This window comes from Notamacropus eugenii, chromosome 5 (assembly GCF_028372415.1).
Source record: "Notamacropus eugenii isolate mMacEug1 chromosome 5, mMacEug1.pri_v2, whole genome shotgun sequence".
Classification (NCBI taxonomy): Eukaryota; Metazoa; Chordata; class Mammalia; order Diprotodontia; family Macropodidae; genus Notamacropus; species Notamacropus eugenii.
Genome location: NC_092876.1, coordinates 311,856,283 through 311,879,485, shown reverse-complemented (window position 1 = coordinate 311,879,485; position 23,203 = coordinate 311,856,283). Strand labels below are relative to the sequence as shown.

General features: G+C 35.4%; 1 protein-coding gene across 17 annotated transcripts in view; it reads left to right on the top strand.

The window, feature by feature from the left end:
• CLASP1 (cytoplasmic linker associated protein 1) overlaps window positions 1-23,203 on the top strand; it is a 338,497-nt gene that overhangs the window by 232,052 nt on the left and 83,242 nt on the right. For all 17 annotated transcript variants that reach the window (XM_072613409.1, XM_072613408.1, XM_072613396.1 and 14 more), the window contains 4 exons: window positions 11,561-11,664; window positions 13,635-13,658; window positions 14,596-14,840; window positions 20,125-20,188. In XM_072613409.1, the coding sequence (XP_072469510.1) occupies window positions 11,561-11,664; window positions 13,635-13,658; window positions 14,596-14,840; window positions 20,125-20,188 (437 nt within the window). The remainder of the gene's footprint in view (window positions 1-11,560; window positions 11,665-13,634; window positions 13,659-14,595; window positions 14,841-20,124; window positions 20,189-23,203) is intronic.

The following is a 23,203-nucleotide window of genomic DNA, read 5'->3' as shown; positions in this document are numbered from 1 at the left end:
AGACATTTAATTTCATAGTAACTACTTTTCCAAATCAAAAGGCTCTTTGGAATGTTAGTTGGAATTGTAAAACAGAACAAAACATTACCACCACATTTTTGTAGAAGAATAAAATAGGAATCAAACAACAGGAGACTTTAGGTCAAAAAACCTGCTATTGACTAAAATCTCCACCTGTTATTGTTCACTGTTCACTTTTCTTAACCTGCAATTACTTAAGTTTTCCATAATAATTTGGATACCAACATAAAACTGAGTTTTATTTCAAAGTGGGTGTGTTACAGGAAAATGGGATTTTGGAGGTATTTTGCCAGCACAGCCCTGAGAGTTGTTTATTAGTGGCAAATTAGACTGCTTTGCAAATCTGATTTTACTTTTCATTTCTTGGTTGTCTTTGTTAAGGACCCCCATTCTTTTTGTTTGTAGAACTTTCTCATTATGGTTTGGGCCATCTAATTTGTTTACTTGGCTCTTTTAAGTATTGTGATAAGATGCTAATAGAGAAAATGTGGTTCTTTCTACATTGATGAAGTAGTGTCCATTTGCAGAAACTCTGAGGCAGACATGCTGTCCATTTTATCACAGTAGATACTTTTATCAAAACATTGGAATTTAGGTTCTGTAGCCAGGCTAAACCTAGGGTAAAATTATAGAGTGGCCATCCCCAAATCCTGAACATTCAGCAACTTCATACTGTCCTCTGACTGCTTAGACCTTTCACTGTGGTATTGACTGAGAAGACCTCATTTGGTAGAATCCCATGGGTTTGTCTTTCTATCTTCTTCCTGTTAAAGCTTTCTGTTGGGTTTCTTATACTTCAGGTAGCTGCTGTTGGGTATTTGTTGCTGTTGCTTGGAAACAGTCTTTGAAACTCATTTTAGAGTTAGTAAGGTTAATGTGAGACCATTCTTGAATAATCTAAGGGAACAAATCTCTAATATTTTAATTTAAGGAACCAATGCGCAGACTGCTGAAGGAATTAATATTCTGGGTGGTTGATAAAGTGCCCTGTGTTGAAGACTACCTATTCTGCCTACATGTAGAATTGACCCTCTTATTCAGTCTGTAGTTGAATGACACATGACTCCGTGTGGAATATCTTTTCCAAAGTTTTTGATGTAATATATTTCTCTTTTCTTTGAGTTAAACTTGATATCAAGCATCACTATTCTTTTGTCTAGCTGTGTTGCTAGTTTACTAGGTGACTCTGGACTAATTTCTGCATAACCCCCTGCACTAATCCTTACTTGCTTTTGAAATGGAAAATGAGGATCCTACTGAATCTCATCATTCAGTATTTATAGTGGTTGAGTATTTTCACACCAAAAGAGGGACCTTTTAAACACGAATCACTGTGCGTGCTGTAATCTCAATGAATCCCTATTCTGTGAATCTTCACATATATCAAACTTGTGAAAAGTCGACTCAAGTCTTTATCTTTCTTTTACATTATATCCAGTTTAAAAAAAAATTTTTTTTCTTCAGCCATATGGATAGGAGGGTGAATATCCTTCTCAGCTCTTTGCTACCTTGAATTAAATAACTAAGTAGAATATTTTCTCTTTCCAAAGTCCATCGTACTTTCTCAAATGGAGCACAGTTCCTCAGTTATATCTCTTTGTGCCTTTTGTGATTAGTCCAAGACGTGTAGCTGGATAATCTAGCCTAATTCTTGTAAAGGAGACAAGAAGTACATGAAGTTCAATAGCCAGGGACTTTATTTTTCTTTAATAATAGTTGAGTACAACTAATTCTTTTGTGAGAAACATGAAATCAGCTTTCTTTGTTCTTTCACTGAATTCAACAGTCATCAAAATTGGTGCTCCTCAAAAAAAACAAACTGCATTTTTGGACCTTTTATTCCCCGACCACAGTTCATCTTCTAAAAATAACTCTTTTCATTTCATAAATTGAAATGTGAATTTAATTCTTATGATTTAAAATAATCACAATTTAAGGACCTGTGAATATATTTTAAACTCAAGCCTCCATGTAGTCAGTTCAACAAATAGGAAACAACAAAAAATGTAGATGGGTCTGCAAAATTCATTTGAAAGGAAAGAGCTTTGGGGAGTGATAATTAACAATGTCATAATTACATTAACAGAATGTGACTTTTGTGTGTGTGAGCTTTTCTGTCCTCATTAAACTTGTTCACCTTCTCTGAAACTCTCCATGCTGCATGCTAGCACGGAGCAGCCGTATCCCTCGACCCAGCATGAGTCAGGGGTGCAGCCGCGATACCAGCCGTGAGAGCAGCCGTGATACCAGCCCTGCTCGGGGCTTCCCTCCACTGGGTGAGTACATGTAGGCACGGAGCTCTTGTAAGGCCCATAAGTCCCTGTTCCTGATTCTGATTGCCTTAGTAAGGATGCTCCTGCGTGGAATGACCTTGCTTCCCCTCTTTCTTCTCCCTGTGATCCTCTCTTCTCTTCTTTCCTCTTCCTTGGTTTACCCTTTGTCCTCCTCTGCATGCATGAATTTTGACAACTTCTAATTTTCATGTATCAAGAAGAAAAAACACCACTTCAGTATATTTTGTCATTGACTACCAGATTCCACCAGCTAAGCTCATTTGTTTGGGCTGTGATAAAATTCAGCAGAAATGACTTGCTGACTTCAAAATTCATTTAAAGCATTGATATTCAGCTTTCTTGAGATTTCACAACTCTAAAGTCTGGGAGTTAATTTGTAAATTTACTTGAATTTCATATGGACTGCCACTTCTTAAAACTAGTTTTGAAAAAAGGACAAAAAAAAGAATGCAGCTACTTTATCACTTAGAAGACTAAAGCTGATCTTGGTTAAAGGAGAAAGAACTTAAATGTAATGAAAAAGCAGAGATGTCAGTCACTGTTTTAACACAGTGCCATTTCAAAGAATGTTTTCTTTAGGTCTTGCTGTTTCAAGTTAGAGGCCTTGTAAAAGATTTGAAATCAGCTTTTTATTCCCCCATCAACTTTAAATATATAGCATGAACATATAACTTGTTAATGGTTTACTGGGCTTAGACAGTTTGGTCCTGAGTGTGAATGTAAGATCCTATCTCATGCCACAGTTTGCTGTGAATCTATAAGATTATAATCCCTGGCTGTACTGAGGTATGTTGTTAGACCAACAACTCAGATAAGGAGCATAGTTGATCATGAGGGTTTCTCTTTTTACCAGTTCCTGTCGACTTTCATGGTTTAGTCGTTTTCTGACTTTAGGAGAAAGGAAAGCGAGCACACAGACATCTCAGGTTCCTCTTGATTTTCTTCAAGTTTGCTTGCAAGCCATCTCCATTTTATCTTTGATTGTTTAAAAACTGAGCTATCCTTGCTTCATTTGTAGGGAGATTGAAAGTGTCTTAGTCAAGAATATTTCATATCTGTTTAGAATTATTTAGTATTTTGAAAGGTTAAAAGCAGTATGTAAATGAAGAATTAACATTATAAATATGAGGGACAATACTTACCAGGGTGCAACAAAGCCCTTCTTTGAAATTAAATAATAAGAGTTCTGGACAGTAAAGATATTTTATAATTTGTAATGTTATCATTATGTAATATGTAATTAAATGAAATAAGATGATTTGTTAGACTAAAAACGTAATTTTATTGTTTACCTTTTCCTCAGAAGCTTATAATGTACATATCTGCTGAAAGTTCTCTCCCCCCCCACCCCCCAATAACTAATTTCTGCCCTTCCCCATTTCTCTAGGGCACTAGTTGGGGGATAGGATGGATTGTTGTGCACCAATCAGGTATTCATATTTTAGTGTCTCCATCACTCTTTGCAGCCACACCATTTATTTCAACTTTTGTATAGTATGTCTGTAAAGGTAAAATGACAAAACCCCTACTATTGTCAAATTGATCATTTTATTCCAATGATAAGACAGCCTAGTAGAAAGTGGTATGCAATGCCATGTCAGATTAACATTATGAGATGTGAACACCCTTTGCTGACTCTTTGTTGTTTACCAGGTTCACAATAGCTGACTGATTCTTCAGCATGCCTGTGATAATGGATCTTTCTCTGCAATTCCAACAGAAACAGTGTTAACATTTTCTGAATGAACTGGTGGTTTTTTCTTTAAAATTGAGGCTGTATCCTTACTTCCCCCTTTTTCTCACCCCTATCCTTGCCAAATAGAAAATTTCCTGTTAAAATGTAAAAAATGCACTTGATTGGTTGAGATAAAGGTTTGATTTTATCTTCTTTCCCCAAAACCCCTTCCTTTCACAATCTAGTATTCTTTGGGGGTTAGGGTTGTGTGGATACAGCCTTGGTATATAGCATGTGGTGTATAGAACCAGCCAGGTACACTGAACATTTGAGGTCAGGATTGGACCTTGAGTTCTTGGTGGCATTCTAGATTTGTTTTACTTGCTCTGTCCAAATAGAGATATTTAATCATCTTGATATGGTGAGAACACAGAATGAACTAGTTAAACCACTATTGATTTAGGGTTGTCCTGACTGTGGCAGAAGATATGTAACCAGTCATTTTCCCTCTTTGTTTTTTCCTAACAACCTATGAAATAAAAGCAAGAAGACTCTGTGCAGGGTGGCATTTCTGTCTTGCACAGGCAATTCAAGGTTTTTCTCCTGAGCTAATTTTTACATATTTTCTAATGAGTTATTTCCATGAAATAGCATGTGAAAGGAGTTCCCTTTGCTAGACCTTGCTGTACTTTTCTTGTCAAATGTCCTTTTTTTCTCCTTTCACTCACTTGGATGAAGATCATAAATTATCCTTACCCGTTGGCTATAGTCTGCCATATGTAAAGTAATGGTTAATGTCATGATTGTTGACATTAGCTTGACATTAGTAGTACAAAAAAATAAAGCATAAATCAGTGAATCTTATTTATATTTCTTAAAAATGCTTTTTGCAGTTGACAGATTGATTTCAAGAGTAATTTGGGACATTTTCATGGGTGTGGTTCCAGCATTTGGGCACTTCACTAAGTGAAATTAAGTACATTAAACATGTATTTAATGTACTTATGTACATTGCAAACTCAGAATAATATGTGCACAGGTTGGGATCTGGTATAAGGCAGCTCCGTTTATCAGTCTATCTCAGTGACTATTTGCTGAAGAGTCGAACATCTTATGTGGAAATTTTACTTCTGTTGTGGTCCCATGGAGAGATTATGTCTAAAATGTTAATTCAGTTTAAAAAGTTATGCTGTTTATATCTTTGATTCATAAGCATCACTAGAAAGTCTATAACACAGTTATATAGATTCATCTTTTAAAAAGATTAGTACTCAGCATTGCAGATTTAATTTGCTTTACTATTATCTATTTCCTCGAGAGAGGATTTTCTGAAAAGAAAATGCAACAAGTAAATCATACTTTTGGTCATACTGTCTTTATTAGTTAATAATGTATTTTACCAGTGTAAATATTTCATAAAATGTAACTTGTTATTTAAAACATAATCCATAGCAAAGAGTTCAATATGATGCTGTAAAATAAATTGACAAATCTTAAAGGAATTAGTGTATATAATAAAGAACAATTAAAAGCAGAGGAAAATGGAGTACACTACTATTTGCAGTTATTAAAATTATGGACTTCCTGTTTATTAATTACTATATTCTTTTCAAGAGACAGCATTGTGCAATGAATGGTAGAATGACCTTGAGGTCAAGAAAAGCCTGGTTTAAGTCTTGTCTCTAACACATGACTAGCTCAGTGATCCCAGGCAAGTCAGTTCATCTTGCAATGCTCTAGGTAGTTCTCTGAAACTTAAGTGACAGACAAGTTGCCAAGTCAGCACTGATGAAGGTAGTTCCATACTGAGAATTCCGTATACCAATTAGAAACTCAGGTCCATTCCACCAAAAGAAAAGTGACTTAGCAAACCATGATCAAAATGTATGTTGACTACCAGTTAAAATTTAAAATGATTATATGATGAGGTCTTTTTTTACATGAAAGGGAAGTTCTTTTTTCCAGACAAATAAAGATTAATTTATTGCTAATGGATACTTGGCCATTAGTTATTATTGCATCTAAATCAAACTGGAGTTAACAAGTCAAGCCTTCTATATTGGGGGAGAGGAAAACACTTTGACAACAAAAATTTTTGTTGATCCATAAGATTTCTAACCCTTAGTCTCTGACACTTTTATTTTTAAACAATATTCATTATTACCCCATTCTAGGAAAACAGAAGGATTTGGATAGGGGCCTTTGGTGTGATTGTTATGAAAAACATGGGGAAAATTTTATTCAAGTATGTGATTGTGCTTTTTTTCCCTTCATTGCGTTTTTGAATAAACATGCATTATTACGATTTTGTGTTTGGTGCATGGTTTCATATGCCTAGTAGATCAATCAAATATATCTGCAAGCTGAGTCTAAAATTCATTCTTTTGCTCTGTCACTTTGGGATTTAGATGGACTTTCTGAATCCCACTATTCTCCAGTTCAGTGTTTCATATTTCCATAATGGCTGATGTAAACTTTGTGGAACAAACATAAACTTGGAGTCTCTGATTTTGGCTGAAACATATCCAGGTTGGAACTCCTTGAAGAATGCCTTTGTCATGCCTTGTATGTTTGATAACTGTGTTTAAGAAACCACATGGAGGTTTGAGAGACTGAGAGTTGTTCATTCATATCCAGCATCCATTTCTTTCCACAAGAAGATACGCCAGTGTTGGTAGTGGTCGTATGCATTCCCTTTGGGCTGTGTGTTAATCCTGTGGGTGTTGCCATTCCTTTTACTTGCAGCCTCTCGACGTCATTCCAGGTCCACTAGTGCTCTCTCCACTGCTGAATCTGTTGGGCAGTCAGGTGAACAAGTGCTAACTGCATGACGTGGCTTCTTCATACATTCTAGTTTTATGCCCATTTTAACATTTGCTTTCATCAGTGTCAGCTAGCACTTGGCATGTGTGTACTTCATTTTTTTTAATGTGCTTTTCTGTTTTAAGTTGTCGAATGTTTATAGTTCTGTTTGTAGACCTTAGATGCATTGTATCCTGTTTTACAACATCAGTTCTGCAATACTTTTCCTCATTTTAAAAACTAGGAAAATCTCCACTCCTCTCCCTCAAAGATAATAACTCAGAATTCACTTATCTTCAGTGATCTTGTACCAGCAGTTTCAAGAGGGAGGGCTGACAACAGACAAGTGACCTGGAAAGGTTTTTGTAGCTCTTATTTCTTGATTCCAAATAAAGTAGTGAATTAGTCATTACTAGTTAATGCTGTTTTCAAAGCTTCAGAAGCATCTTCACTGACCACTGGATTGCTTTGATTCCCCTATTCATTGCTTATACCCATACATATGTATGCCTAAATTATTAAAAAAAATAGATTGCATTTGAGAGTTGTCTGAACAATAAGATTCAGATTTAGACAGATGGGGAATGTTGCTGCTCTCCCTCAGTCATTGGTCTATAGGTGTGTTTTTTAAACCTATCCATTAGTGCATCTTATTATAACACTTAGCATTGGGCCTGAAAGAAAAAGTATAATATTTTTTGTATCACTTTGCCCTCCTTCAAAAATTATTATGATATACTGATAGCCATTATTATAGACATTTGATCCATTAAATAAAGAATTGTATCATTTGAGAATAGAAATGTCAAACACAGGCAAAAATCTACTAATTTGCTGACTTTTGTTAGTTGCTAGTAATAGAATTAGTAGGTAAAATGTTTTGTGATATTAAACCTAAGATTGTTTCTCCCCACTTGTAATGAAGCAGGCAGCATTTATGGCCCTATATCTTAAATAATGTTTAATCAGAAAGCAAGTTTCTTCAGGCTTTGACCATGGAAAAATTGGAAAGTAAAGCCTACCCTTTTATCTGTCAGTTTCTATCATTGTTTCAGTCCCTTCATACTCTGATCAGGTTCAGTGATTACTTGAATGCTGAGGGCCATGTGGAGGTCATAATTTTCCATATCTACCTCCTAAGAAAATAGCATTACATAATAGGATATCAATATCAGAAGATAGTGAGTCCAGGTCAGGGAAAGTAAAAACCCTATTTTTTTTCTCAGATGTCACATAATCATTTCTCTCTTCCCTCATTTAAAATATAAATAGGCTACAATAAATGCCAAATGATACTGAATCATTTTGTGTTTCAGAGCTGTATCCAGCTGGGAAGCACCATGTATTTTCATTAATTGTTTGTATTTCAAAAATAAGGAGCGGTCCTGAAACAGGGATACGCTGGCATGAAAGCCTCCTGGTTTGGTTTTTTTTAAAAGCCAAGTTTTGTTTGCTGTGGCAGGTATTTTATAAATTGCTTACAATTGAATTTGTTTCATTCTGTTATTCATAAACCCCCCACTATCTACCCTTTTTTAACGTGGCAAGATACTGATTTAAAAAGGGATTTTGCTATCACATATGAAAATAGTCTAACCTTTCTTCAAAAGTTCTCGCAAATTAAAGCTGTTATGTCCTTGTGATCCATATGGTAGTGGGCAGAATTATTTGATTGCCCTCATTAAATTGCATTTTAAATATAACATATAGTTTATATGTGATCAGAAAGTGTGTTAAAAAAGGGGATAGTGTAACATAAATTTTTTATTTCCTTTTAATAATTCATGGTTGTATAACTTTTCTCTAGTAGCGTTTAAGATTTTTTTTCTTTGTGATGTCACAAATTAAGTTGGGAACAGTTTAAAATGTTTTGTAATTTCATTTAAATAAAATATACAAATGAATCTTTTAAGTAACACCTAAAAATTAACATGACTAGACAATTTATCAATATTTAGTTTGAATTTTAAAGTATGACATTTCCCATTAAGATCAGATGATGTAATAAAAAATCATTTTCCCTTTGACATAAAAATGTTCATCTTTCAGGATATTGCTGATATAGATTAATTCTTAAATAGTGAAAACACTTTAAGTATTAGCCTTGTTTTTCACAAGTTCTTTATAATAAAATTAAATTGAAACATTTTCACCATTGCATAAAATTCAGCTATATTGTTAATTTCTATGTCTAATGCCATAAGCTCCATTATTTTATTGCTGGATTCTTTTCAGCTGATTCCAGGGGTAAAGTCACTTAAAAAAAAAAAAAAACAACAATGTTGGCTTCATTTTCCATGATAATTAGTAAAAGAATTTTGAATAGTTGAGACTTCAGTTTCAATGTTTTTAAATCAAATTCCTGGATCTGTTTCAGTTAGCATTATACCTGTCTCTATGAAACGCAGTACCCATAATACCATACTTGAGGTAAAATTAATATTGAAAGTTAGCTGAACAATGAGATTTTTTTGTTTGTTTTTAATTTTTTTTTTCTTTATAGTGGAGTTAATGATTTTTGACATGATTATTCACAAAGGGAAAATCTCTGGTCAGATTGCTGGATTTCTTGTTGGAGAAGATAGTGTGACCATAAGCCATTCAGCAAACATCACTTGAGGATTTACTGTGCAAAAGGCACAGTGCTGGATCTGAAGGGAAACAGCCCATGCCTCTGAGGAACTAACATTTTAATAAGGGATGAGATACAGACGCAAATTAAGTACCATCTAAAATAAGAACAAAGGAGAGTTCACTTTCAGAGAAGGCTTTGGAGGAAAAGGCACCGGACCTAGTCTGAATGGAGAAAACAGTTTCAACAGGCAACAAGTACCTGTATAGATGATTCAGTCTAACCGTTAGGGAATGGCTGAAGTGGGTGAACAGTGTGGGTGTGAGGATCATGTGAGATAACTCAACAGGTGCCTGCTGATAGACATAAGCATAAAGTACCTGACAAGGATGATAGGATTGTAGCTTAAAGTTGGAAGAAACCTGAGAGATCATTACACTCAACCTAAGGTTTTACAGATGAAGAAACTGAGACCTTGGCAACAAGGTCAAATGACTGGGACAGAGACCCACTTAAAAAGTTGTAGGTCTCGGTTCAAATCCAGGCCCCTAACCAGTGCTCTTCTCACCATTCCACAATGAAATAAGATTTAAAAGGTGGTTTCATACCAGATTATGACAAAAAATTCTTTTTTTTCACCCATATAGGGAATGGGGAATTAACTGAAAATGGGGAATTAACAGAGAACGACACATGATCACTTCTAATATAATAAACTTTAAGAAAATTGTTCGGCATCAGAGTGGGGGAAGTAGACCAGGGGACACAGTTTGTACATAGACACATGGTGCAGGCAGTGTGAGCAGGAGGAGATTCAAGAAATGCTGTAGAGGTAGAATGAACAGGGTATGGCAATTAATTGGATAAAGAGGATGAGAGGGAGAGAGCTAAGTGAAGGATGACTTCAAGGTTTTAGAATCTGTGTCACTGGGAAGATGGTGGTGTTTTTAACAGACATAAAGAGAAGGGCAGTTTTAAGAAGGTGATAAATTCAATTGAAGACATTTAATTGGAGGGTGATAGTGAGAATATTTGGTGGGCATTTGGCAGTAGAGCACTGGAGATTAGGACTGGATTTGAGTCATCTGTACAGAGGTGATGAGTGAAGGTATTTTAAAATGTGAGATCATGGAGGACAGGGTTGAGAGAGAGAAGAGAAGAAAGCCTAGGACAGGACCTTGGGGGACAACCATAATTAGGGGTCAAGAGGTAGAAGATGAACAGTCAGCAGATTGAGAAGATAGGGGAAGCAGAAGAAAACTCACAGAAACCAGCTTGGGAGAGAATATCAAGAATAAGAAAGTGTTCGTGTGCAATGTTGAAGAAAGACAAAGAGGGTTAGAACTGAGAAATTTCTTTTGTATTTTGACAATTAAGTTGTTTTAAGAAAATGGAAAAAACACTTTCTATAGAACGATGAGGACAGATTTTAAATGGGCTGAGGGAAGGGGTATGTGGTGAAAAGTGGAGATAGTAAGTATAAGTGAAGAGATAGTAGGTTTAGCAAATTCTAGGAAAGGTGCTTTTAGGATAGGAGAAACTTAAGTGTTCTTGTAGGCAGAGGAGGAGGAACATTAGAGAAGGACAAATTGTAGATAGACATAAAAGTGGGGTAGGTAGGGAATTAATCTGTGAAATACGGTCCCAGAGGAGTCAAAAGGGATGGGAATCCATACCACAAGGGATATAACATCACTGACTTTGTCCAATATTAATGAGTTTGATTGATACCCATTAAACAACAAGGACTGTAATGAAACTCTCTACAGAGAGATCAAGTTAGTGTACATCTCTTTGTTTTCTTTGTACTTGCTACAGTGAAATTGTCAATCTATAAAGCTTAAAATTGAATAGGAGTACCAAATAACAGAACTCCCTGATCCTTCAGGTAAAGATAAATAGCTTAAAAGATTTGTAAAATCTAAACCCTTCCTTCCACAGTCAAAGTAAACTATCCCCAAATTTTCTAGTAACAAAATATACATTTAGATACCAATTTATTCTAGCCATCATTTAAGAGACAGTTGCAGCATAGTAGTTAAATTTGAACAGTGTTAGAAAAATAATTTAGTTAAATTTGACAGTAGGGCTCTTCAGGACCCTTGTCTGATTGCTGGGAAAGGCATGGTTGCCTGTGAATTCAGAGGAAATGTGAATTAACTGAACAGAATTGTTTTGCTTTTGTTTTCTGCTTAGATCGGTTTGGACTAGGGCAGCCGGGAAGGATGCCTGGTTCTGTCAATGCAATGCGAGTTCTAAGTACAAGCACAGATCTGGAAGCAGCTGTTGCTGATGCCCTGGTAAGAGGGACAATAGGCACCATACCAGATGACCAAAAGTCACTTTTGATTGTTTAGCTATGTGTTTTATTTTCATTGCAGATAATACCAGTAAGTGAATTGGTAGCTCAAAGATATAAACTTGTATTTACCATTTTTTTAATTGCTCTTATTGAACAAGTATGCAAATCTTTATTGTAGATTTCTTTTTCTCTTACTTTACATCTCTGTACTTAGGCATTGATAAAAAGTGATCTGCTAGAAGTTAATAAGATTGGGTTATTCTTTGCTGCTTTCCTGCCCAGCCAGTGGAGGTTTGATGACATCGTGCTCCTAGGAGAAGGGTTGTTAGTTTTTTCTTTACTTTTTATATCCCTAACACACCTTCAGTTTTTCTTTGCCTCTGCTATATTGCTCCATTTTCAGTCATGAGCAAAATTTTTGGCATGGTCTAAACATAGTGCATTAATAGGTACGCAGTCCTGTTGCCCACTCTTGTTAGAGTGTGGGAAATACTACATTGATGCCCTCACTTATTTCTACATAATTTTTATTTTTCAAAAATGGTATTATGAAAGGGACTTTAACGTACTGTGGGAACAATTTAAACTAGATATTTTTGTTAGAGAAAAGAAATGCTTAAAATATTTTTTTCAAAAATCTTAGGGTAAAGTAGAGAGAGAAACTTTAGAGATCTTTTAATCTGTTATTTATAGAACACATACTTGGTAGAATCTGTTTGCTATCAGATTGGTTTTAAGAGACTTATTTCATCCAGGAGTAACACTTTTGCACATTCTATTTTATGTGCTCAGCATTTGAAATAGATTTTTTTTTAAGAGCCATCTGATTTCAAACCTTGTTTTTTTTTCTTTTTAATATATATGTTGTTTTAAAAACTATAATTTTTAATCCAGCCATATGGTTATCCAATCCAAATTTCAGAATGCATTGCTGCTAGAAATCCGCATTTATCTCTTCATATTTTCCCTTTTCATTCATTCTTGTTTGATCCTGCCTCTCTGCAAACAAGTAGTTTGCAACTCTGCTAATGCCTTCTTTGTAGAGAGGATTGCAAGGTCAGCTTTTATTTAGCAGTCTTGCATGTAGAAAAGCAGTTTTCTGGCAAGTGCTGGAAATGAGAGAGATTGCTTTAAAGATGACTTTATGCCAGAAGTCAAGAACTGGAGCAGAATGCTAGGAAATTGGTTCCTGATCCAAGTCAGGAGCTTTTGGACCCTATCCCTTATTTATTCAGAGATCCTAGGGGAAAGTTGAGGTATGGGGGGAGGAGGGTGGTGGTGAAGGAACAGAGAATAAAAGACATTTAAAAAAACTTAGTTAAATGGACTCCTTGTGGTGGAGGCGTGTCCTTACTCCCTTTAAAGAGTTTCCTAAGGGATTATCTGCAAAGTTCTGAGAACCTGAATCAGACTTAAAGAGATGCAGCTACAGCTTCATTTTACTTGAGTTTTCCACAGAGCTCTATCTTCCAGCAGGCTAGAGCTGTAAATCAGATCCTGAATGTAATGGCTCTCTGAGCTGTATCTTTTTTTCTGAAGAGGGTGTGGGGATGGCCAAACCAATTGATGTCTCAGCGTATCCTGTGTCAGAGAAGGAAAGAGCCATAAGAATGGTATAGGTCTCCTCACAAATATAATTTTCTTACCATGGGTACAGAGCATACACCATGGAAGTTAAATTGTTAAAAATTAAATAAAATTATTTTTAAGAATTAATTTTGGGGGTGGGTAGTGGGTTTTTTTGGCAGTGGGAGGTCTAGGAAGAGGGCATAGGAGTTGTAGAGAATGCCATTTTGAAACCATTTTTGTTATTATTTGCTTGATTTAAAACACCTGCTGACCTGTGTTTTTTTAATTTGCTAAGATACATTTTGCTGTACATTTTTGTTGCAAGAAGAACCCCTACATAAGCTTCTGACATAATTCTCTATGCTTTTTCCCCATCCTTCAATATTTTCCTGCCTACAGCTATTAGGAGACTCCAGGAGCAAGGTACCAGTGCTTTGTTGACTTTTCTGTTTGTTTGAGTTTTTTTTTTCTTAGCCTGTTGTTTTTCAGTTGCAAGGATTTATAATTTTGGAATTGTTAGAAGGAAAGAAAAAAGTTCAGTATGAGCATACTTGTTATAAATTTGTAATTTTGTGATGATTTGAGTGATTTAGTTGTACTTCATGTAGTTTTGTTTTAGCATTTATTCCAAGATATTGAACTCTGTTCTTGCAACTACTAGTGATTAGTTTTTGTATATTAACCTATTGTTTGCTTATGCTTATTTCATTGTCTCATGAACATCATCTTGTATTCTTCATATTTTAACATTTTTCTTGATATAAAAATCGTATTGTCAGATGGATGAGTATTTGGAAATTTCATGTCAGAATCACTCATTTCTTTCCGTATAAAGAAAACTTGCAGCTTATCACAACATGGCTGAGTATGTTACATGCTATATTATATAACATATAGCTGAAGAATACTAAAGAAAGTACCGTAAGAATCAGGAAAGAAAGAATTTTTTAAAAAATCTTCCCCACTTTTGCAGAATTGAATTGATTATACCCTTTATACTACAGTAGGCCCACATAATTTAAGAAACCTTTTGAGGTGATCTGTGAGACTGCATCCAGCTAAAATGTCCATAGTAATCCCAAGAATCCTTGTGAAAAGAGAACAGCTAAATATATTTTTCCACAGACTTTTCCGTCATATATCACATTTCACCTCTTACTGCCTGAATGTATATTGTTCTTCTCTTGTACTGCTGGACACCTTTACTACTTTTGTCATCTAACCTGTTGGCAGTAGAGGAAAATATTAACATGTTCCTTGCTTTTCTTCTTTTGTTTAACTTAATATGCCATTCTCACTCCCACTTAAAATCCCCCATCTCTTTTCTCAATCTCTACCAACCCCATCTGGATCTTGGCAGAAAAAGCCAGTGAGGAGAAGATATGAACCGTATGGGATGTATTCTGATGATGATGCTAACAGTGATGCATCAAGTGTTTGCTCTGAGCGTTCTTACGGCTCCCGAAATGGTGGCATTCCTCACTACCTACGACAGACTGAGGATGTAGCAGAGGTTCTAAACCACTGTGCGAGTTCAAACTGGTCTGAAAGAAAAGAAGGACTTCTTGGACTGCAGAATTTACTGAAGAGCCAAAGAACACTAAGGTGAGTGTGGGAGGTGTGCCACAATAAAAATAGGGACTCGAATTAAATAATGGGGTGTTTAGCTTTCAAGAATTGGTCATTTTATTAGTGTGACTGTTTCCTGCATCTGTATACATCATATTGTTGTATACCTTTGTAGAAGGTCTTCATGATTTGGTATAATTTGGGAGATAGGCATTGCTTGCTCATGTTTCTTCTATCTCCTCCAAACTTAATTTAACTGATCCTTACATAATATAAATGTCAAATCTGTACTCTCAGACCCTTTCCCGTTTGTTGGGACCTGGCAGAATTTATAAACTGTAACATAACCATCAATAACTGTGGGTAGGACTTTAGTGGAAGATGTTGCACTTTGATAGTTTTAAAACATGTGCAACTTTATTTCTGGTTTGAAATGGTACTCTTAAATGTTTGGATTTTTTTCTTTCTTTTGATGAAACCTTGTTTTGGTTTGTATCCAAGAGGGGAAAACCATTGACACTGTTCAGATTTTATTCAGGTAGTATATTACATCTTAGTTTGGGGTTCATCATTTTGGAAAGTTGCCCAAATTAATTGGAAACAAGTGTCATGTTAGGTGGATAGTATTTTTTCATCTTGAGTCCTTTGGAATTGTCTTGGATCATTGCATTGAACAGAGTAGCCACGTTTTTCACAGTTGACCATCATTACAATTACATTGCTGTTACTGTTCATGATGACCTCCCAGTTCTTCTCACTTCACTTTGCATCAGTTCATATAGGTCTTGCCATGTTTTTCTGAAATCACTTTTCTTGTCATTTTCCACAGCACAGTTGTACTCCATCACAATTACATGCCACAATTTGTTCAGTCATTCCCCAGTTGATGAGAAACTCCTCAGTTTCTAGTTCTTTTCCATCATGAAAAGAGCTGCTATTGATATTTTGTTTGTCCTTTCCCTTTTACTTTGATCTTTGTGGGATATAGACCTCATAATGGTATTGCAGTTTTATAGCCCCAAATTATTCTTCAGAATGATTGGACAAGTTGACTCCTCCACCAGTAGTGTACTTCATTGGTGTACTTTATCCCCTCTAGCGTTTGTCATTTCTGACAGATGTAAAATGGTACCTTTTTAATTTTGTTCTAATTTGTTGTTTTACAATTTTGTTGTGAAAAAGTGTTATTTTAATTTGCCTTTCACTAATCAGTAGTGATTTAGGTCATTTTATTTCATTTAACTATGGATAACTTTGATTTCTTCATCTGAAGAAATTTCTACTTCGTCTAAAGAAGCTATAAATATCTAAAAGCGAGTAACAGTAGTAAAACAATTATTTTCACAGGTCATTATTTAATTTTAATTCATAATAGTTCCCATGAGATAGCATGGTTTGGAGGAGGTTTTTCTCAAACCTGCCTCTTCATCATTTCTTATTGCATGGTAGTGTCCCATCACCCATTGCTCAACTGATGGATATTCCCTCAATTTCCAATATTTTGCCACCACAAAAAGGACTGCCATAAATATTTTTGCATATGTAAGTTCTTTTCCCCTATTTTATTTCCTCTTTGGCATACAGACCTAGTAGCGTTATTACTAGATCAAAGGGTATGCACAGTTTGGTTGCCCGTTGGGCATAATTCCGAATTGCTTTGCCTGTATGCATCCTTTGACAATTTGTCAATTGTGAAATGGCTCTTAGTTTTATAAATTTGACTCAGTTCCATACTCAGTATACATTTGAAAAATAAGAACTTTATCCGAGAAACTTGCTTCAAAATTTTGTCTGTGGTACATTTTAGTAAGATGTAGATTCACTGATTATCTTTTTAAATTAGGTTTGTTTTTGCTTTTGCTTTTTCAGAGTTCATGCTTGCTACTTCTATCATTTTTTATCTCAGCTGATGTGTATTAGATCTTACTCTTGCGCTTTATTTTAATTCTACATGTGTCTTTCTGTTTCAAGTGTGTCTCTTATAAACAACATATTGTTTGATTCTGGTTTCTAATGCATTCTGCTATCTGCTTCTGTTTTGTGGGTGATCTTATCCCATTCACAGTTATAATTATTGTGTTTTTCCTTGCATCCCATTTTCTTCAGTTTCTTTTTCTCTTTTTTTATCATTTCCCTCCACAAAAGTCTATTTTGCTTCTAACTACTGCCTCTCTTAATCTGTCCTCCCTTTTATCATCTTCCCCCCACTCCTTTCTCTTATACTTTTTTACTACTTCCCTGTTGGTTAAGTTACATTTCTATACACAACTGAGTGTGTGTGTATGTTCTTCCCTCTTTGAACCAATTCCAGTGTGAGTGAGGTTTCGATCACTGCCCATACCTTTCTCATTTTCCCCTCCACTGTAAAAACCCTTTCTTGTGCACCTCTTGTTATACAAGAAAATTTCCCCTGTTCTATCTCCCTCCCAATCAACTTCTAATTAGATGCCCAGAATATCCATTCCTCTCCCAAAACAGTGAAAAAAAACCCCTGCATAATAGAGTGACCAATCTATTTTCAGATTGCTTTGATTATGCTTTTTTTCTTCTTGCAAATATTGAACCAAGATCTGTTGCCTTAGAATTTTTATCCACTGGTAAATCAGATCTTGGGCTATTGAGATCACAGGTATTGATATCATCATCCATGAAGTTAATTATCCCTGGCAGCTTTGTTTCAACTATAGGCTTAATACTAAGTATGCCATCTGTGTCTTCATTCAAATAATTAATTACAAATATTGATAAGACCCTATGATACACGCCCAGATACCTCACTTCAGGTTGGTATTAATCTCAACTCTGTGATTCAAACATCTGTGAATCTACCTGAAAGTAGTAACCTCCAGATTTTTGCTCATCTTGTCTGTGAGTATATATTACGGACAAATAATTCTTTTGTAGAGAGCACTTTATTAAATGCCATACTGAATTCAAGATATGCTGCATAGATTAGATTCTATCTACCAATCTATTAATCAAATCAAAATAGGGAAATGAACATAAGTTCATTTGACTTCTTGATGAACCAATGTTACTTCTGGCCTTGGTCCTGCATAGGATTTTCTGTGTAGGTTGGCAGTTCAGAGTACCCGTGGAAGCATCTCATGGTGGGGCCAAAGCCACCTGGCTAATGGCAGAGTTAGAGCTCCATCTTGTCTGTAATAAACAGCCTCAAATGGACTAGAGGTGTATCTGTATGGGTTGACCCAACAGAGATTGTTTTGTGAGGGCAGTGTGAATCAAGGGCCAAAACTTAATTGGAAGAGGAAAGGATGCAAGGAGCCCGAAGAGTTGAAAGCAGCTGCCATCCTTACTTAGATGTGATTTAGTTATGTTCATTTGTTTTTTTGAATTGGCTCTAGTTGACATAGATTCTGGTTCACCTTATTTGCCTGAATGGGAGCCATCCCATATAGCAAATCATCATTTTGTTATGTTTTGTTTTTAAGACAGAAAAAGAAGAGATTAAAAAAAAATCAGCAAAAATACATTAAAAAATTTACTAATAAGTTCAATGTGCAACACTTGTGGACTTCCCATCTGTGTGTGTGTGTGTGTGTGTGTGTGTGCGCGCGTGTATACATATATGTCATATCATCTTTCAAGCGATGTTTATTCATTGTGATTTTGCAGCATTCACTTTTGATTTGTGTGTGTGGTTCTTTCTGTTTACAGTGTAGTGTTAGTCATTGTGTATATGATTTTCTTGGCTCTTCTTAATTTGTGCTTCACTTCATGTAGTCTGCCATGCTTGATGGTTTTGCCTACTCAAATTTGACACCTCTGATGTAGATCTTTCCATGTTTTTCTGTATTCATCATATTTATCAGTTTTTACTACACAGTAATTTTCCATTGCATTCATATACCACAATTAGTTTAATCGTTCCTCAGTCTACTTTGTTTTTAATTCTTTGTTATCACAAAAACTGCTACTATAAATATTTTGGTGTACAAAGAGAATTTCTTTTTATGAATGGCCTCCTTGGAGGTTAAAGCCTAGTAATAAAATCTCTTGGTCACAGGGTATGGAAATTTTAATCACTCTGTTTTCTTAATATTCAGCTTTTTTTACAAAATGATTTTTACTGATTCATAGCTCTACCAACAATGCACTAGTGTGCCTATGGGAAACACGTTTATTAAAAGCCATAATAGACAACTCCGAGTGAGGCTTACTTTCTTACTCAAGTGTTTTAATCTTTTCTGTAATTTTGATAGTGTTCAACTAGTATTAACATGAAGTGATATTGATGTAGTTTTATTTTCATTATCTTTCCAAGTGTTTCAGAACCAACTATTCCTGATCCATTCTACTGTATTAGAGAGTAGACCTACGTAAACTATTTAGGAGGCTGAAAGATATACAGTAAGCACTAAACTGAGATGGGGGCAGGTGGACCTCCATGATTGTTTAAATTTCAGTGACTGTATCTGTGGCTCTAGGAACATCACTTGACCTTTCTGGGCCTTGGTTCATTTCTTTATTTTTCAAATAAAGAGGTTGAATTAAATGACTTGAGGTCCTTTTAGCTCTGTAAAGTTCTAATAGTTAGAGCAAAGATAACCACAAGTTCAGAATCTGTGGAAGCTCACACTTGCAGTCACATGGCTTTGAATGATGAATGTCTCCTGTGTTCTGCTTGTACCCCAGACTCCCTCTCATTTTAGTGGTCATTTAGAGGTCTTTTTATGACCTCTGAGAATCTATTAGGTTCTTTTAAACCTAGCTTTCAAGGTAAACTAGAATGAAATTTCTGTCAAATTGGTGTATGCCAGGAGAATTAGTACTATTGTTTTGTAAGTAATTTTTGAAGTGACTTCAGCTCTCTGCTAATGATCAAAGTTGGTTCAATACAAACCATGAGTTCACCTGGAAGGGGCCATCCAGTTTTCATGCTGTCTGATGAGGTGCTCTCGATGACTAAATAGGTAGCAGCCAACCAACTGCTTCAAGGGCCTGGCCATTGTCTGCTCACAAAGGATGTCCTCTTCACAGGAATTAGTAATGTCTTTTGGAAGCATTTCTGACAGGATGTCTTGTGTGTAAATAATTATAATGTTATTAACCCTGTTTATATCAAATGTATTACATTGAAATATTTAATATTTTAATGTTTTCAAATTAGCTAAATATCTGCTCTTTTAAAAAGTCAGTTTTGTACAAAAACTTCCGTCTGAAAGTGAAAGTCATCAGTGACCCCAGGTCAAAGACTTCTTTCAATCTGCCAGCAATTCAGAAAACAGATACAATGAGCTTCAGTGGATATTTAATCAAGTCTAGTCTCATTTATCTTTATTTATTGTTTTCCTGCTAGTCGAGTGGAATTAAAAAGGCTATGTGAAATCTTCACTCGAATGTTTGCTGACCCTCACAGCAAGGTGAGTCTAGATAACAACCTGAAAGCTCTCACACTGTTTGTTCCCTGCATGTTCGTGGCACCTGAGATCGCAAAAACCCACTGGGTGGGATTGCATTAAGTTTTATAAATGTGAAGTTGATGTTAATGACAGCATTTCTAAAAATCTGGCATTTTTAGTTAGCTTTACTCTTTTAAGTGCCATAAAACATATTCTTAAGGGTATATGTGGTAGTGAAATGATCATTTTTTAGCTTAGAGTAAAACAGTATAAAATTCATAGAGTAAAGAGTGAATCAAAAATTACAGTAGTAAGAATTAGTTTTGTAATTATTATCATGAAGCATTTATTTGTACTGTATTTGTTTGAACATAGACTTCAGTGTTATTAAAATGTTGACCGCGTAAAATTTGAAGGCATCTTATGTAGCCAATATGTTTACTCCAGTGTCTATACATTGTATTGGTTCAAATATAGTCTGTAAAATGCGATTTTTGTGAAAAGGAAAAAAAATACCATTTTAGGCATCTAAAGTTCATGACTGGACTCTTTTTTTTTCCTTTCAAAAAAATACCATTTTGGGGTGTACCCAATATTTGGACCAATAATGTATATATATAGTAATGTGTTAATATATAGACAAAATTGAAGCCTGTGATTTTACATTTATTGAAACAGTAAGCAAATGTTTCTGAAAGTGGAGTCCACCAAAACTAATTGTGTCTAATATGTCAGTTTACCTATCCAAAGACTGCCCCTAATAGGAACTAAAAAAGTCACAAATTATCATGGCATGGAGCCTGAAGCTGGAACAGACAGCATAAAGCTGAGGTTAGAATGCCAACTGAGTGTAGAATGAGACCCCTTCTCATCCCAGGTATGATGAGGATAATTCTGAATTCAGGAGGTGAAAGAGAGTCCTCTTTACAAAATTTATTTGGAGTCTCTAATTTATATTTATGCTATTGGTCTGAGGAGAAAAGGCCAGGGAACTGTAGATTATTATTGGGGAGAGAGGGATGGTAATGATGATGATGATAATAGCTAGTATTTATATAGCACCTACTATGTGCCAGGCACTGGTGTGAGTTCAACAAAAAGATTATTTTTACAGAAAATTCAAAAGATAAAATTTATTTAGATGTCCAATGGATTAACTTCTGGATGTGGAAGATAGCTCTTAGAAGTGTAAGACTAACCTTATCCAATAGTGTATGCTGCCCTTGAGCTAGGGAGCTTCCCTGATGTTAAGATTCACACAATCTTAAATGTGTAGCAACAATTAAGAATATTTAAGTCTGCTGGATTGCCTACCTTGTACAGAGTAAAATGGGGCCTCAGTTCCCATGTAACTCCTAATTATCTGGCCTTTCCTGGGTTCCTTGGCTAACTTTAGTTGTTCCACAGCTCTTTATTAGAGGCTGTTTATATAGTTCTTTGGCCTCTTCCTAACAGTTATTTCATACACTTGTTACTTAATGGTCTCATCGGGATAATAATAGATCAAGTATCCCTGATTATTCAAGCTAAATGCAAATACTGTGTCCTTTAGATTAATATGAAGCCAACTGTGACAAGAACTTGTCATCATGTTTGGTGCCACTAGTCTTTATTCTTGAATACTAGACTGTACTTGAAAAAATGGAACCCAAAGTAACCAGAAAGCTTGTCTGCTTCTCTGTTGACAGCCTAACCAGCTGTGTACTTATTTTCCCTTCAGAGAAAATTACCAGAGCTCTTCCTGCAGGGAACTCTCTTGATTATTAAAGGCCTTTAGACTGTTTAGATGAGAGAAATTCTCTATTAACCATCATTCAACTCTACTCAAATCCAACCACTTCGAGAGTAAGTTAGCCTATAATAGGTTAATCATGAAATCTTGACTCACCAAGACTCTTGTGATAATGGAGGTTAATAAAGGATTTCAAATAAAGCATAACCATTTTAGAAGAACATTATCGGTAATAGCTTTAAGAGCCCTTATTAAAAAAAAAATAAGATTTACAACATAGAGAATAGAGGGGATTATAGAGGGTTCTGGAGATTGATGAAATTTCTGTCACCTATTCGCCTCTAGATTGCTGATTCAGAACCAGAATGTGATGCTAATGAAAGAAATTTGTTCCCATCAGATGACTCTTGTACAGTGAGTTTGTTGGGGGGAAGATTCTCAGTTTAGTTACCACATATTAGGGGTTTTGTGGGATGGAAAACCACCCAAATGGCTGAGACTCAATTCTTTCCCTAAAAACTGTTTTGTAAGAAATCCCCAGGATTGAATAGATGTTGTTATAAAATTAAACATACATATATAATTAATCAGTAAGGTGCTTCCTGTAGAGCAAGTTGCATATTAGCAGGATATGAAAACAAATTGCTGCATTTCTCTGTGTAATTGGTTCAGTGAAATTCCAGTTTGGGCCCTTCATTCACATTAGATATTGATAACAATTACATTGCCACCTAATGAGAGAATGAAGTTAGAAATTTTATAACAAGTAGAGTAAATCTTGATCAGAGAATCGCAAAGTCAGTGGGATAAGTTAAATATTTAGAAGTTCTATATTAAAAGCTGCCTAAAAATGTCAGCAAATACACAAGAGTGGATTTCCCTGTGCCTCATTTATCAAATCCTAAATTATTAATGCACTCACTGAGTACTAAAATGAGAAACAAAAAACAGAAAAGAAACCTGTATATCTTTAATACTAGCCCCCTGTCTTCTAGCAAGATGCTCCGTATTTTAAAGTCTTGTGGTGAGGTATGAAAACTTTTATTGTAACACTGTAGACATTGTAAGCATACTTTTGTTTTTTGAAAAACTCTGCATCGTGGTACTATTAATTCACAATGTGGACTAACAAATGGTTTGTTTTGTTGCATGGCCTGCTGTGCGGTGGAATTCACAAAAGAGAGTAAGTCCTTCCCCTTTCTACCTTTGTTTTTTCTGTGTCATAGTGTGTAATGTTAGTGTTTATTGGGAATGTTAACCCAGTTGATTTCTGTTTTGATAAAACCGTCTTAGAAGTTTTTTTA